The sequence below is a fragment of the Aspergillus puulaauensis genome, chromosome 2 (assembly GCF_016861865.1).
Source record: "Aspergillus puulaauensis MK2 DNA, chromosome 2, nearly complete sequence".
In the NCBI taxonomy this organism is placed as follows: Eukaryota; Fungi; Ascomycota; class Eurotiomycetes; order Eurotiales; family Aspergillaceae; genus Aspergillus; species Aspergillus puulaauensis.
In genome coordinates, this window is record NC_054858.1 from 2,376,339 (window position 1) to 2,392,378 (window position 16,040).

At 50.8% G+C, this 16,040-nt stretch overlaps 3 protein-coding genes across 3 annotated transcripts; 1 reads left to right on the forward strand and 2 right to left on the reverse strand.

Annotated features, from left to right (window-relative positions):
• Positions 1-681: 681 nt before the first annotated feature.
• ATG13 (putative autophagy protein Atg13) lies at positions 682-3,762 on the reverse strand (the record flags this gene model as incomplete). The annotated part of the gene is made up of 3 exons (XM_041699691.1): positions 682-3,303; positions 3,395-3,493; positions 3,547-3,762. The coding sequence occupies 3 exons, from the start codon at positions 3,760-3,762 to the stop codon at positions 682-684; spliced, it is 2,937 nt and encodes a 978-aa protein (XP_041552751.1).
• A 2,904-nt stretch (positions 3,763-6,666) lies between these two features.
• Positions 6,667-11,647, forward strand: APUU_20990S (BTB domain and ankyrin repeat protein; the record flags this gene model as incomplete). Its single annotated transcript, XM_041699692.1, has 3 exons — positions 6,667-9,733; positions 9,787-9,904; positions 9,961-11,647. 3 exons carry the CDS (start codon positions 6,667-6,669, stop codon positions 11,645-11,647), a joined length of 4,872 nt encoding a protein of 1,623 aa, XP_041552752.1.
• Positions 11,648-12,307: 660 nt separating this feature from the next.
• DOA4 (putative ubiquitin C-terminal hydrolase) lies at positions 12,308-15,757 on the reverse strand (the record flags this gene model as incomplete). Its single annotated transcript, XM_041699693.1, has 3 exons — positions 12,308-15,196; positions 15,287-15,487; positions 15,551-15,757. The coding sequence occupies 3 exons, from the start codon at positions 15,755-15,757 to the stop codon at positions 12,308-12,310; spliced, it is 3,297 nt and encodes a 1,098-aa protein (XP_041552753.1).
• Between the last annotated feature and the right edge of the window lie 283 nt (positions 15,758-16,040).

Below are 16,040 nucleotides of genomic sequence, written 5' to 3' on the forward strand. Positions count from 1 at the left end.
ATACGGAGTTAGTAATTGACAAAAGCATAGATGGGAAAATACCATGATTTATTTTGACTTATAGGGTTATTTCCCCAACTTCAACTATTGTACACTTTGACTTTGTCAGAGCAAATTCGAAAATTAGGTATGACTTGAGGTTTGCAGAAAAACACTATGTATGTATTCTGTGCTGTGATCCAACATCTATGAAGCAAAACCACATCCAACGCCGGCCATGGCATCAAAGTCCAAGAAATCAGCTTATGCGTAACACTCGTTCAGCAACATTAAATAGTTGGGACAAGGCTTCCAAGAAGACGTAAAAAACCAACAACCAGCACTATGTGCATCCAAACACGGAAAACCTGCCAACCTGGACCAAAAAGTCGCCAAAACCCAAAGGAACATTGTGAAAAAAAAAGGTAATGGAAGACTAATAAAAGAACAGACCCAAATCGATCCATTAAGGGCTTTCGCACTGTTCTCTATGTCGTTGCCAATCGCTAGCAGATCAATCTATGAGAGTCCCGCCCTGCATAAAGGGGGTCAAAACAAAATAAAAATAAAAACATCAGGGTGTATATGAGCAAACGAAAAAAGATATGTGGTGCCAAATTCAGGTTAGAAATACACAGAAACGTGAATGAAAGAGGAATGCTACCGACGGAACGGCAAGGATAGTTCATAGGACGGATGTAGTCAAGACCATTGGAAGGCGTGCCCCCCTCGTCTTCCACTGCCTCGTCTGGGGGTTCCGGTGTCCCCACTCGATTCGGGTCCGTGATTACCTTGTCGACCTTCCTCGAGGCTTCGTCGAGAAACCCCAAAATCACTCATGGCGAATAACAAAGGCTCGTCATCTTCGAGTTGATTGGACTGCGGGGGGTTTTGACGGCCAGGGTTAAATCGGTACATAGCTGCTCGGCGATCTTCTGTAACGCTGTTACTTCCACTCGCATTGGTATCACGCTCAGACTCCCGTTCGGAGAGGTAGGGAGGCATAGCTCCCCCACGCGCGACGCTGCTGGATCCGGAACTGAGAGAATGAGGGCCACCGGAGAACCCTCGGCCGCGGGAATGGTTAAATCGTTGTTGGTGTAGGGGGTGGTTGGAAGACGGTGATGACCCAACCGTCGGGCCCAGGGCCGAAGCACCTCGATGAGCGCCTGACTCCCGCAATGAGGGATTTCTAAGCACAGTTGCATCATCACCACCGCCAGAACGTTGTCCAGACCCAGACGGAGCTATATCTGTGCCAGGATTTTCGTATTCGTGTTGCCGTTGCAGCGTCCTTAAAGTGGTGTGGGACGGCTCCTCAGCCCCGAGACTTATACTGCGCATAGTGAAAATCTCATCGTCGTCCATTGTGGTGTTGCTTCGGCGGTTGGCCGCAGAGCTGGAGCGGCGGAAAGAAGTAGGAAAAATTGATGCGGGCGATGTAGGAATGGGAATGGCAGTAGCGGTCGAAAGAATGGGTTCAGTCGTAGTCCCATCACTCGTATCCTCTTCCAGTGGGGAACCGGTGTCTCCGTGTAATCGAGATCGGGTATTAGCCGAAGGGTTATTATCGGCTATGCTATTTGAACTCAACCTAGAAGGTATGGCAGGCGTATGAGGCGTATGAGGAGAAATCGCTTTCCCTCCAGGTGATGAGGCGGTAGAGATAGAAGTGCCGCCAATCCCAGGAACCCCAGAAAGTTGTTTGCTTGAGGCGTTAGAAGACCGGTGCAGGAGCAATGAAGATGACATCGAGTCGGAAAGAGCTGCATTGGAGTCCCGCATGCCCCGGAAACGGCTTAAAGCGGCAGAGGGGGCTGTTGTTCTCCGAGCAAGATTATCCTCATCAGCTTGACTCGAAGGATTCAATAAATCCTTTCTGAGATCGAGCATCTTCAAAAACTCCGAAATGTTCTCATCGTCCGCATGTATTGAATCGGCACTGGTGCCAGTGATCTCTGCGAGTAGTCCAGAGCCTGGCTGAGCGCCAGAGGATGTCGCGCTTGCCCTACCACTAGAATTGTCGTCTTCGGTTTTATTGATATTCCCTGAAGATGGTCTGCCGCGACGGTGACTAAAAGCGCTGCTGTATCTCGATATAGAGCCGGGGCGAGGAGATGCGGAGTTTGGGGACGGAATAGCATTTTCTGGGGCTGATTGTAGGGATTTACGCGCGGATGCAGCCATGGAGGGGGGTGGCATATTCCTTGACTCAGATAATGAAGGCCGATGAGGCCCAGTTGTTCGAGGTGAAACTCCTAAGGGAGTGTCCACTAGGGACGGCGACGCAGACAAAGGGGGCGCTTTAAAAGGTTGAAAAGATATGGATGGTCTTCTCGCAACGTTGGAATGTGCTTCATTTGCGAGAGTAGCAGCGCGTCCGGCCGGGCTAGCTTTAGTGGTGGTGGCGGCTTTTCGGTTGGGCGGGGCAGGAGGTGATGGCGATGAAGCGCCTGATTCTCTTGCAGCTCGAAGTGCAGAGATAGGACTCGCACCAGTAGTCGGGCCTACATGATGGAAAGTCGACATACTGCCGTAAGCTCGGCTTGGGTCCGGCTCTTCCACAGTTCTTCTTGCGAGTGGTGCTGAGCCAGTTTCAGGATTTATTCCTTTGGCTTCCGGGCCACGAGACGGTAACGACGGTTGGAAAATCTCATCATCGGCCCCCATAAACCGAGAGCTCAAAAGCGCCTCCGAGTCATCGACTCGGAAATCACAGCTTGTCCTATACGTAACTTGGACAGAGAACGGACCGGCGGGGGACTCTGTGACACCAAATTTGTATGCATCAACCACTTTTGTATCGCCCTCAAAGAGGGGGATAGTCAAGTGGTCTGGGACGGAGAACTGTTGAGATTGTTCACTTAGTATCCGATACTTGATCCGTAAAGCAGGGTTTGCTCGGAATCGGCCATTGCGCTTAATGAATTTCCAGGCTGGGAGAAATTTCGAGTAGGTAAAGAGGGAGCGGAAGAGGATTATGCTCTTTTTGTATACCGTCGGCAGAATAGAGCCAAGATCAGCAGGCAATCTACCAGGCATATCGCCTAATTCTACCCTCCATCGCTCCAGGATCACATCATCCGTTCTGGACGACGGGGTTTTCACAGGCCGTGAGCTCTGGGAAGCAGCAAGCGATTCTCCAACATCCCAGCGCTTTCCATTCTCGTCCAAAGCAACAAGTGTTTGGTTATTCGTCAGCCCTTTCGTATCCAAGTATGTCTCGATGATCATCGGTGGCGGTCGATTATCAGTCGCATTGCATGTTTTCCAAGTCGCAAGCTGGTCCTTAAGCGCATCTGTCTCTTCTAATTCGACATTAAACTGTGCGGGGAAAGGGCATGTCAGCTACGAACATTTCAAAATATGGGAAGCAAAAAAGAAATAAACTAAACAAGGGCACAGGTGAACATACCCAGCGATTCACCCGAGGTGTATTGGAATTTTTTGGAAAAGATGGTGGGAGCTCGACGCGAGAATGTAGAATTATTAGAGCGGCCTTGGTATGATAATTCTACAGCCATGTTAGAAATTGTCTCGGGTGCTGTCCAAAGGGTCGATCCATACCGTGATAATCTGGTTTACTTTGCCAATAGCCTCCGGCCCAGGTTGTGGATTTTGTGCTTGATCTGCGGAATCATTCTCGGTTTCAATCCCCAGCCCTCTATTCGGATGCGTTCGAAGGTCGAAGGCTGGTGAATTGGATCGGAGATCTTGATCCTGGGAGCGAGGCCGTGAAGAGGTAGGCGCCGCAGGAGCGGGCGACCGTGGATGCTGATGCATGGCTCTCACGGGGAGAAAATAAGCCCCAGATGGGCGCTATGATAATATTTGGGCGTTGTTTTCCAGTATATTGTATCTCAATCAGGAAGGAAATGGGCGGGCAACGGAACCACTTTGGACGGCCATGCTCACGAACGGAAAAGAGGCTCAAGATAGTGGAGACGGGTGGAACGTTCAAAGAGCTCAAAAAGTGAGTCAAGCAAAAGGAGCATAAAGTAAATGGTGTCTGAAAGGTCTCTAAGTACCAGGCAGCGGTATCATTGTTTGCTGTGCTCAGGCAACAGGATGTTTGTGAGGGTGGTCTAGACAATCCTGTAGCTTCTCCGCATCGAGCGGCTCCAGTTATTGGGACGGGTCCTCAGGTCCGGACGGATCAGCAATTCAAGGAGTCATGATCAGCACGACGATAACAAAATAGCTACTGATAGATAGAAGTAAGAAGGAAGAGGGGATCGGACAGAGGTTGGGAGTATGAAGGAGAGAGGAGAGTGGACGACAAGCGAAGAGGAGAGGAAGAGAAGGTGAGTTCAGTCCAGACCTGCAGAGGGTCTGTGACGCACGCTGGTGACTCGACGGGCCCTGGTCAAGTGCCTCGCGTCAGGCTCTCTTCTCGTCGAACTGGCTCTGCACAAGAAACTGCACGGACAACAACCAATTTTTGATGTTCTCGCATCAGCCACGGGTCAGTCCATTGGATACTGTCTGTCCCTGTTTGTCTTTTCCACCAAATAAAGCGGCGATTCGCGATCAGGCCGGTTGGTGGTGAGATGGTCGAGACAGGGTTCGGGAAGGCGGTGAAGGGCTCTCCACCGATGGCGATCTTCCCGTGACAGCCGGGTCAGGTGCAGCTTCTTGCGTTATCTGTCGAAAGGTCCGTTGCAACTAACGACGCCAGTCTACCTGGTTATCTCTCAGAGGCCGGGGTTCCAATCCCGAGCCCCATGCATGAGAGCGGCGGCTGCTGGGTATAGATCACTTCGCCAGACCCTGAGACTTGAAGCCCGCCAGTCTCGGACTGGTCGCCTCATCTGCAACAGCCTGCTACAAGGTGGAGCCCCAAGGCGGACTCGTGCCCCAGAAGAGATCTGCCTGGGTATTGGCAGCCACATCTTTCCTCTACAAGGTACGCTGCGTACCGCGCTAGCCACTCCGCAGCCAGCAAGGTATCTGATGCTTGAGGCACAGTAATTCTCTTGTTGCTAACGCTCGCTTGCGAGAAGTCACCTGATGCCCTTCTGTAGGACCGTGGGCTGTTCTATTTCCAGAAAATACAGATGGATGCCACTGCTTGCAATTCTTAAAAAAAAAAAAAACCAAACTTGTCCCATTCCAGGAGATTATACGGTAATGCCAACCACGGCCCATGAAGTCCCAGCGGTTATAAAGACTTCGGGCATGTCTAAGAGTCAGCAAGCACAGGATGGAGACGACTCAAAGCGCGAATAACGTCATGATGTAAAGTTGGGTCGGCATTCTCACATAGGTATAAGCAAAGCAGCCAGGCAGCTGTAATAAGTCACTTGTTTTTGCGGAGAAAGTAGGCAGAGCTGGCTAATAACCTGCATATGGTGGTTTAGGGTGCAGTTTACTGGAGAGCAGTACCTAAGGCACACAACAAGAAGCATAATATAATTTAATCCTCCTCATGTGTACAATTTCTGCTTGAAATCTTTCGGTAGCGATGATACCGGCTTAGCCACCATGTCTACCAATCTGTTAACGAGATTCCCATCCTCATCCAGCGTCTAGCTCGAAGACACAACGCGCAACAAGAGAGCTCCGGTTCCGACACATCAGCGCTGAGTAGGGCCAAGCTCGCGCGGCGCATAATCAAAAGCCCAGATAGACACAAAGCATAGCGTCTCTGTCTCAGAGATCGAGTCCAAGGTAAATCGGAGATTCTCATCGAGCACCATATTCTGGTGCTATACAATTGTGCCTAGGGTTGCCCTTGCTCCGGGCTGGCCCCAGTTGCTACAGAACTGCAATGGATCGTCCAGATCAATCTCCCAAGCCATTCCTGTCGCTGCTGACGGGGCTCCGACTTGAAGTAGCAGAGTGTGGAATCAATAGGCAATATGACTACCGGTAATTCCCCCCCCCCCGGCAAAAAAGGGCAGCTCGAGTCTACCTACAGGTTATACTAAGGGCTGGAAACAGGGGTCTTTCGACATCATGGTATCCAGGAGTTCGCTAGACAGTAACGGCGTCGGCGCACCCCGGAATATCACGGGCGGAAATCCAGGGCCAGGACGAGATTTGCAAACAATTCGTCGAGCACGGGAATGGGGACCAGGCTGCAATTGCATCACAGCTAAGCCATGGATGTGCAAAAGTATGAGGAGCAGGAGGGGGAGAAACGGTCGTCCTGGGCCTCTCGTCGGGGCTCATGGAGGGGCCTGCAGCTCCCGATTGGCCGCGGGGGTTTCTATCCACGGTTCCATCATTCACGTCGAAGCTCGTTGCTGCTTCATAATTGATTAATTGCGCCCCTTCCCCTCGACCGCGACCGCGATAGCGAATTCTCCTCTCAGTCGCACATCTCGAGCCTCGACATCCCCTTGTTCTCCGCCGACCACTCGCGCCTCGGAGATAACTGTTCATTTCAGCCGTCATCCGTCGAGTCATCGCCACCACACAATCGCGTTTCGCACAACGAACGTTTTCTCCCATCGCGCCGCGTCGTCCTCCCTCCCGTGAAATCTCACATCTGTGCATCTGCTATACTGATTTCAAAATTACGATACCCTATACGCGTCGAGGACTATCGACGACCCCATCCCTCTCCGTCAGAATCCTCTTATCGCCCTCGGAATTCCCACCTGTGCGTCCACCTCCGCGGTGAAGCCGACGCTCCGGTTCCGGGCTGACAAGAGTTTCTGACACGATATCATTACTGGGCACATGAGTAGCAAGCTTTGGGAATTTTTCCTACGCGATGACGTTGAGAGCTTTCAGCGGTATCTGGCCAGTGCCAGCTATACCTCTGGCGGCCAACGAGCTCCGTCTGGAGCATCTTCACATTTCCACTCAGGCACGTCCGGCCCGGTGATCTCATCCTCGTTGGGTGTTTCGCCAAAGGGTAAAAGGTTAACTGGCACGTCTCCTGCGACCTCTGTGCCAGATCGAACCGGTGGCTCTCGGACGGCCAAAGCAATATCCCGCGATGAATTGAACGCTCGAGACCAGCATGGAAGAACCCTCTTACATCACGTCGCCTCCTCACCCAAACCTACGGCCGCCGATTTTGCTGTAGCGCTGTTAGAGGTACCATGTCTTGATATCTATGCGCAGGATTTGGAGAGTGGGTGGACATCGCTCCACCGAGCTCTATACGCGGGTAATGCTACAATCGCGCAGGCTTTGATGGCACGAGATGCTCGGGACGCAACAGATTTGAGCAAACCGAGCTCTTTAGGCCATCTTAGTGGTAGTCTCATCAAGATCAAAGATCGAGAAGGTTACAGTCCCTTTGACGTTTATGCGGCAACAATCAACTCTCGCAATTCTAAAAGCGTGACATCTGCCACTCCTCTGAATCCACCCCCAACCCCTTGGCAGGACGATGATTCTGCCGCCGGCTCTTCCGATGATGAAGATGCCGTTGAGTATCTAGAAAGCCCAATGAACGACCTGTCTGGGGACGAAGTATACACTTTTGGGAGTAACAAGAATTTGAACCTTGGTGTTGGAGATCAGGACGATCGGCAATACCCTGAAAGAGTAACGCTCACGCGTCCAGCACACCTTTTGAAGCGGTTCTTTCGAGAGTATCGAGAGTTGCAAGAACACCCAAATGTTGTGTCATCGCATGAGTCGAGTCTCGATCAAGGCCTACCAGCTTTCATCAAAGCCAAGCCACTTAAATATCAGGCCCTGGAAATGTCCAAGCTTCACACTGCGATCCTCACAGACGACCCCGAATCCAATCTCTTTATGTGTGGCTTCGGTCCGGGTGGTCGCCTGGGCACCGGGGACGAGAGCACAAGGTTTAGCTATGTCTGCATTGAGGGCGGCGGACTTGCCAACAAGAAGGTCAAGTCTGTTGCACTCGGTCAGGACCATACCCTCGCTATTACTGAGAATGGAGATATTTTCAGCTGGGGGAGTAATAAGTTTGGTCAATTAGGCTATGGCCTTCCAAGGACAAGCAACAAGGATGACGTACCGATCCAACCATCTCCACGACAAATCTTCAACCCCTTCAAGAAAGAGACCATCCTTGGAGCAGCAGCATCGGCCATCCATTCGGTTGTCTTCAGTAATTCTGGCCTGTATACTTTCGGCAAGAACGAAGGTCAGCTGGGCCTTGTTGATTCAGACGCTCGGTCGCTTGAAGTACAAACGACACCACGACGTGTGGGTGCTTCTCTATTCAACACCCCAATACACAGTGTATCTGCCACCGATCAGGCTACCGCGGTTTTGCTTCTGAACCACGAAGTCTGGGTGTTCTCCCATTATGGCTATTCCAAGCTCTCGTTTCCGTTGGAGGTCAACTCCAGATTCATAAGAGACAGCTTCATGACCACCCGTTACGATACATCCACCAACCGCATCGTTAAAATTCGGTCTGGCGGAAATACTATCTGTGCATTGTCAAGTTCAGGGGACGTTTTCACAGCGCAGGTCAACAAATTAGAGAATTTGCCGAGTTTGACCTCCACGACCAATCCCTCGAAAATTCGTAATTCTTTATCCACGCCCATGCGTGTTTGGACCGTGAAGAAGGAGCATATGGCAGCCGAAGATGTCGATGTTGGTCAGGACGGTTCCATAATTATCTGCACAGCTTCGGGCTCAGCATGGATGAAGGAGCGACGAAGGAAAACGAAGGATGGATCGTTGAGAGAGTACAAATTTTCTCGTGTGCCTGGCCTCTCCCGGGTTGTTGGTGTTTGCAGCAATGCCTTTGGAGCATTTGCGGTTGCTCAACGCGAATGCGACGTAACCAAGGAACAGATCAACGTTGATATAACGAGCCTTTGGAGAGACATCTGGCCGCTATCGCCCTTCAATTCCATCCGCGAAACTACAGAGCCAGGTGGGCATGTTCGTCTCGTCGATAGCGAGACACCCTATAATATAGCATCAGTCATAGGGATTAAAAAAACCCTTGTTGACTCGCCTAACCTTGATCTTTTTTTTCGACAAACAACCGCTGAACCACCTACGGGAACATTCTGGGTTATGACAACCGTTTCGGATATACGAGTGCCTGTCCATGAATTTACCCTAGCAGGCCGCAGTTCAGTTCTCAGGAAGGCACTTCAGGAATTTCGATGTAAACACAAAGCCTCGGTACCTGAACTCCTAACTATCATGGAAGGCGATGATCGACAGCCCCGAATACTCTTTCAAGGCGTCGATGTTCTGACTATTTTGAATCTTGCTTTCTTCTTATACACGGACAATGTCCTTGATGTGTGGCAAGACGCGCGATCCTCGCAAAATGCCTCCCGCTTCCGCCAGGTCCGAACAGAGGTGATACGTATGGCCACGCACTTGGATCTTCCAGCCTTGGAACGAGCTGCGGTTCTCATGATAAAACCAGTGAGGAGTATGAAGGGCGATTTTGCTGTGGCTCTCGACGACCCGGCCTTCTTCGAAAGCGCTGATGTCGTGATTGAACTGAGTGGCGGCCAGGTACCTGCTCACAGCCAATTTATCTGTCAAAGATGCCCCTTCTTCAATGCTCTGTTCAATGGTCGTTCGGGTGGCAGGTGGCTATCATCTCGACGAAAAAGCCCCAATGACAAAGTCCACGTTGACCTCAAACATATCGAACCTCCGATTTTCGATTTTGTTCTCCGATACATGTATGCGGACGTGGATGATCGCCTCTTCGATGAGGTCCGGACGAAAGATACTCAAGACTTTGTTGATCTTATCATCGACGTTGGGTTTGTGGCCAACGAATTGATGATTGATAGACTAGCACAGATCTGCCAAAAGGCTCTGGGAGAATTCGGTAAGTTACATGACGCAATTCTTAAATATGAACCTAGTGCTAACATGTTGCAGTGACCTCGCGGAATGTGTGTCACCTTCTCAATTCGGTTGCTCCGTGCTTCGTGACAGAGTTCAAAGATGCTGCGTTGGAGTATATTTGCCTCAACTTGGAGGACTTGATTTCAAACAAGTGAGTATTATGGATCCACGAGCAGACAAGTTTCTTTAAAACTAACGGTTTGGTAGGCTCTTGGGAGACCTTGACGGGCATTTACTCCGTGCTCTTGATTACGTTTGCCAGGATAATCAATTGACAGAATTGCCAATATCTAGAGTCCGCAACACAGCTGAGTATCTCTACGAGAAATATCCAGAAGTTGTCTCGTCGGTAGAGGCCGATAAGCGTCGACTAATCGACTTTATGAGGCTCAAGACTCATATCAACAAGATCGACTCTCATGAGGGAAAGTACCGAACATCAAACGAGAAAGCTGCAGCCTCTCCATCGGCCTTAAAACCCAGGAACAAAAATCGTGATGCTGCTGTCTATGACAGTCCGCTGCTCAAATCCAAACAGTCAACTGGTGACCTCATGTTCCAAATGGATGATGAGCCATTGCTGTCCGCTCTCGATTCAGTCAAAGGGAAAGCAGTGGATCGTCACTTCAAGTCCACTGATGAGAACGATACTCGACCATGGAATGATAACCTAGCACTTGGGTCCAGTCTACAAGATAGAACGTCTTTTGGAGACCGAAGCTACTTAGATGACCGAATGGGCTCTCCGCAGGATGCGAGTATAGCCAAATCCCCGTCTAGATTCCAGACAACAACCCCCCAAGGAAAGCAGAACGGATCCATATCTCCGCCGCATTCATCCCAGGTGCCTTGGAACTCAACGCCGATCTCGGGTTCTAAGAAAGCCCTCAAGGATATAATGAGCGAAGCGTCAGACAGCCGAGTTTCGAATATCAGTTTAGGGATGTCTGCACGGAAAGAAAACACCAGTTCTTCTGTTCCAAAGTTATCGCAAAAGGAACGAAAGAAGATGCAGCAACAGCAGATGCAGGAGATGGCCATCGCTCAGCAAAAGGCGAAGGAAGCGGCACAGAGCCCATGGAAGCTTCCAACCCCAAGTCAAGCCCCTGCTGGTATTTCACCGAATGGACAAGATGTCCCATCTCCCACGACATCATCGAAGTCAACACAGAAGCCAGGAATGACTCTCCGTCAGACTGTATCGGGCGCACCTTCGCCTAAGCCTCAGCATCCAATGAACCCAGTGCCATTTAAGGGCCGCAGTGTCTCGGGCAATACCAAACCTCCACGGCCGTCAGACACAGGAGCACCCTCGACATCCCCTAACGATACAACCAGCCCTCCGCCCTCCATCCAATCTGTCCGTCACATCCCTAGGCCGGAGCCCTACCAGACAAGCTTCCACTCCGACTCTGCAAGCTCCATGTCCCTGGCCACAATCCTAATGCAACAGCAAACAGAGAAAGACGAAATCCACGAAGCCGCAACAGCCAAACACAACCTCCAAGATATCCAAGCTGAACAAGCCTTCCAAGAATGGTGGGACAAAGAGAGCAGACGGGTGCAGGGTATTCCGGAACCAGATGCGGAACCTAACCAAGATGAAAGAGACCACCGCGGAGGACGCCGGGGCAACAAAGGCTCGGGCCAACGCAAGCGGCGCGGAAAGGTGCCCCATGGTTCTAGCAGTATGGCGTCACCTCAGCAGCCTGAGCGGAACGATTCTGAACATGCTCCTACTCCGAAGAATGCTCGAAACAGTAGCCCACACCATCGGCATCAACAGACGCAGACCGCAAAGAAACCTCCTACGGATTCAGCAATAAATGGGGGTTCATCGCGTCGGGGCCGGGGCGGCCACCACGGAAAGCAAAGCCAGGGCGAGAGAGCCTGAAAGTATCCGATCTCGATCTATACACTCTCCACCTCAAATCTATCTATCCACCACTACCACCCTCACAATAGTCATCATTATGCGATCCTTTATCTTACTATCAGTTCGACTACTCTTCATATTTCACAAAATTAGATAGAGACAGCCTAATCATCATTCAACCATAACTGTCTCACACGGGTTCTTTAAGCAACCGGCGCACGTGCGGCTTATATTTCTATGCTATTTACTTCCAACATAGAACCTTTATATATGAATGGAAAAAAAAATGAAATAAAATAAGAATAAAAATAACGGTTCTATAATCGCTGCGTAAGGCTCATAAACCAACTACTATGAATACAACATCAAACGCAAAGCCGATTAAAGGTCAAGAAATCTATACAAAGCCCCTATCGCATGGACAAAGCCGAATGCCAGATAATTCCGTATCATGGTCAACATGTATGCTATTCAGGAGAAACAGATGCGAAAGTTTAAGAAAGGATATTCGCGAAGCTAGGTAGAAGTCCAGCTGGAAGAAAAGAGAAGCAGGGAAAGCGTCAACGTCAAATCATTACAGCATGAAGTAAGCGCATCGTTTCTTCACAGAAGACACGCGCAGAAATAGATGGGTGGGTCAGGTAAGGTTCGAGGAGGATAAAGAGACGGGGGGGGCCGTTACTTCGCTGGAGCACGCTCGTAAAATACAATGTACGCCTGCTCGTTCTGCAATCGGTCTTTGAATGACATGTCGCGGGGGTTGAAGTCGGTTGCTCGACCGTCGTCGAACTTGCGCCAACATTGCCGAGATGCATCACGTACTAGTGATATATAATGTCCGCTACCCATGGACGAGCCTAAATGGCGTAGGACTCCATATGCATCGTACGTGAACGGTGGCTCTGTGGCGGAAGTTGGGTCTTGCAATCCCTTGCCGGGAACATCGCCAGCGACAGTCTGCTTAGGCTGCGAAAAGACAAAGTCGTCCATGCGGAGGCCATGCAGGGGGAAATCGATAGGAGTGTGGATCTTACGAGCGCTCTGCGTTTTAGAGGCAGAGAACCGCTTGAAGTGAACCACCAGAATCTGGGGCGCACGAGTGATAATGATCCGTTTGGTTGCGACTCGCTCGCATTTGCAATAGGGGCACCTCCAAACTTCGTCGCCGCTTAGCATCTCTTCCTGGCAGTAGCTGCGGAGGCATTGATAAATGTCGCACTTTCCGGATGGTGGAATTTCAACGCTGATGCTGTAGAAAGCTTCATACGTGGTCGAAGTCCGCTTGCACGTCGTGCACCGAAGCCGACTAGCATGCTGCCCAGCAAAGAGTGAGGAGATGAACGACTCTTCTCGATGGCAATACCGATCCCACTCTATTCTGGAAACCTTAGCAACGGGCATCCTTTCCCGCTGCATCTCCTCTTCGAATGTCAACGGCCTCAGTGGTGTCCGCTGCCAGTTTACGTTGAGGTCTTCGTGGAGGCAATCCACGACAAAATCAAAGAACTCCTTTGCATCCTGCTGCCTATCTATGCACCACTCCTGGTTCAGACGTCCGCAGAAATTCCGGAACGATGTCGGCATGATTACCTGCACATCGTTTTTCCAGAGAGATCTTATGAGGTTGGCAAATAGACCAGGCATAACACCTTGAGAGCCCTTCCAATTCTTTTGAACATAAAACCTAAACCGGTCGTCAATGAAAAATTTGCTCATCAGTATCGTTGCACTTAGACACTGTATTGTCGAGTTCATGTAGCAGGTAACCCCGAAGTTTGCTAGTCCAGTACGAGAAAGTTTGAGGCGATTGAGTACTGAATTTGACGTGTAAAGGGCAGTCTTGGTTGCTGAGTTTTGTCTCAGCAACGGTGCTTGTATCTGTCGACCATCTGACACGCCGCTGTAACTGGGACGCGGAACTGCAGGTCGGGGCCTTGATGGGACGACAGGCACAGGAGTCGCATAGTCAGGGGTTACCGGCGGTCCTTGTTGGGTCTGTACCATTGACTGCTGAATGGCGTGGGGCTCCGGGAAACGACGTAAGAAATCCTCGTATGAACGAACAAAGGGCGAAACTGGAGGTTCACCCTGTTGTTGGTCTTGCTCGGGTTCCTCTGTGAGCGCATCCTCTCCGAGATAAGCACTTGCGTCGATTTCCTCCGTCTTTGACTTCTCTAGCCATTCGGTGAGCTCCTCTGGATTCAACTGTTCAAGCTTGCGAAGCCTTCGCTTTCTTATCTCGAGGCTAGAATTTGCGCTAGCCATCGTTGGGACTCTCCCGAGAGGCCGCCCTGGCTTTACTACAGGCCGCTTCGTCTGTATAGACGCTAATATGGCCGCTGTGGATGACGTGGCAAGAGACTGCTGTCCTAGAATGTCGATCCAAGCATCAAGGCCGCCTAGAAGAAGAGCGGGTGGGCGGCCATCCTTCAAGGGTTTGTAAGCATTAAATTCGTAAAGTGTGTCGTATAATGCCCTGAGATGAGGTGATGTAGTTCCAACGGGCGGGCCGGCAAGATAGCTATTCGAGCTAGTAGTCTGGTCATAATAGACAACCAGATCAAACTCGTTGCGCCTCTCAAACAACGACTGTTCATGCTCAGGAGACACAACCAAACGTTCCTCAAGTTCTTCTGCCGACACATTTTCCTTTAGTGCCACGGGTTCTATGCATATGATTGATTTTGCATAAACATGGCCGCTATCAAATTCCTCTCGAGGACGCACGTCGATCAGTAATATGTTATACCGTCGGAGGTGGTCCAGTAGCTCCTGAGCAGTAATGGTAGATCTATGTGGTAGATCGGCAGTGCTGCTAGCAGGTGCTTTAGTCAGATGAACGCCATTTGGAGTTCGAGACCTATAAGCGTTATCATCAAGACCGTTTGGGCTCTGGCTACCAGGACGCGAATTGGCAATATGAGAATATTGGGGGTGCATTTGACGGAAGCTCTCTGTCGATGTTCTGGGTGGGTTGAACGGAGGCTGGGAAGGTACGGTAAATATTGGGCTATAAGCAGGATCCGGTGCCCGCGGAAGCGATGTGTTGAGGGGAATTTTTGGTGGTAAAGAAGGTGCATTCTGGGTTTGCCCCATGGTACGGGGACCCAGAGGTCGCCTAGAAGGAGAGTTTAGTTTTGACCCATTTACTGGACCATGAGAGACATAGGAGGACGGCCGAGGAGATTGGTTTTCAACATGCCCATTTTCATTGTCTCCCCAGCTGTTTGGCGCTGGGCTTCCACCATTACTTGTAGGCGACGTTGTCTTTAATCTAGCGAGCCGCTGAGCAAGTACATCTGGAGGCGCCGAATACCTGTTCATATGCTCTTGCGAGGCGGACGATTGAAACTGTGACGGGCTAGGCATCCGTGTAGATGAGTCTCCTGCCTCATTTTGGCGGCCTCGTTGGCTTGTGGGCAAATATGTGCTCGCTGGGGATATTTGCGAAACTGGTCGCCGAGCGGTAGGTGAAAACTGGCCTGTCGGTTGGGCCATACTCATAAGGTTATTGTCCACAATTTGTTGCTTGATCGTGTCCACCGTTCCCTGCTTGGTTCGTACGGCCTGCCGAGACATAGTTAGTGGGGTCTATTCAAAGCAAGCAAGTACCCTAGAGGAAAGCCTAGGTTCCTGTTAAAGAGCGGTAATACTTGCCATCATCAGGTCCGAAAACTGCCTATGCCAACCAGGGACCTGGTTTGCGGCGTTCCGATACTCCGGGTGACGTGGAATAAGGTTGATGGTTATTTCTGAAGCGCGAACGTATTGCACATATGCTTTGTCGAGCTGGTTACTGTCTGCGAACCCTCGAAATTTCGCGATGGCGTCTTGAGCCGTGGTCAACAAGTCGGTAAGCTATGCGGGCGGAGTTAGCCAAGACTGTATATCAGTTCAAGTCACGGGTCGCAAGACACATACCGACGTGGTTTCGTTCACCTCCAACGCCGCTGCTTCATCTTGAAGGTCTTTTATATTCGGAAAGCGCGGCGAGAACCCATTCTGATACCTCGCCGTTCCATCCGTCTGTGTGCCGTCGGGAACCATGCCACCTATGTTATGACGATTGAGCGAATCCCCCGGCGCGAAAGTTGGCGGCGAGGGTAGTGCCGCAGCATCTGGGGCCATTATACAATGGTTAAGAATGAGGATTCATTGAAGCCGGGGGGTAGGGCAATGCGGAGGAAGCGCCGAGCAGTGGGATTCGGGATAGTGGCGGCGACAAAGCAGGCAGCCGTAAAAAGGAATCCGACAAAGCGTGGGTAGACGGAAGGGGGGGCAATCCGAGAAAAAGAGAGCGTGTGTAAGTCTGAAAAGAGAGACGAAGAGCAGGATGAACGGTGACAACGCCAGGACAGCCGGTCAATCAACACATGCTGTCACTTGTCTGGCAGATTTGCGGGATGATTCT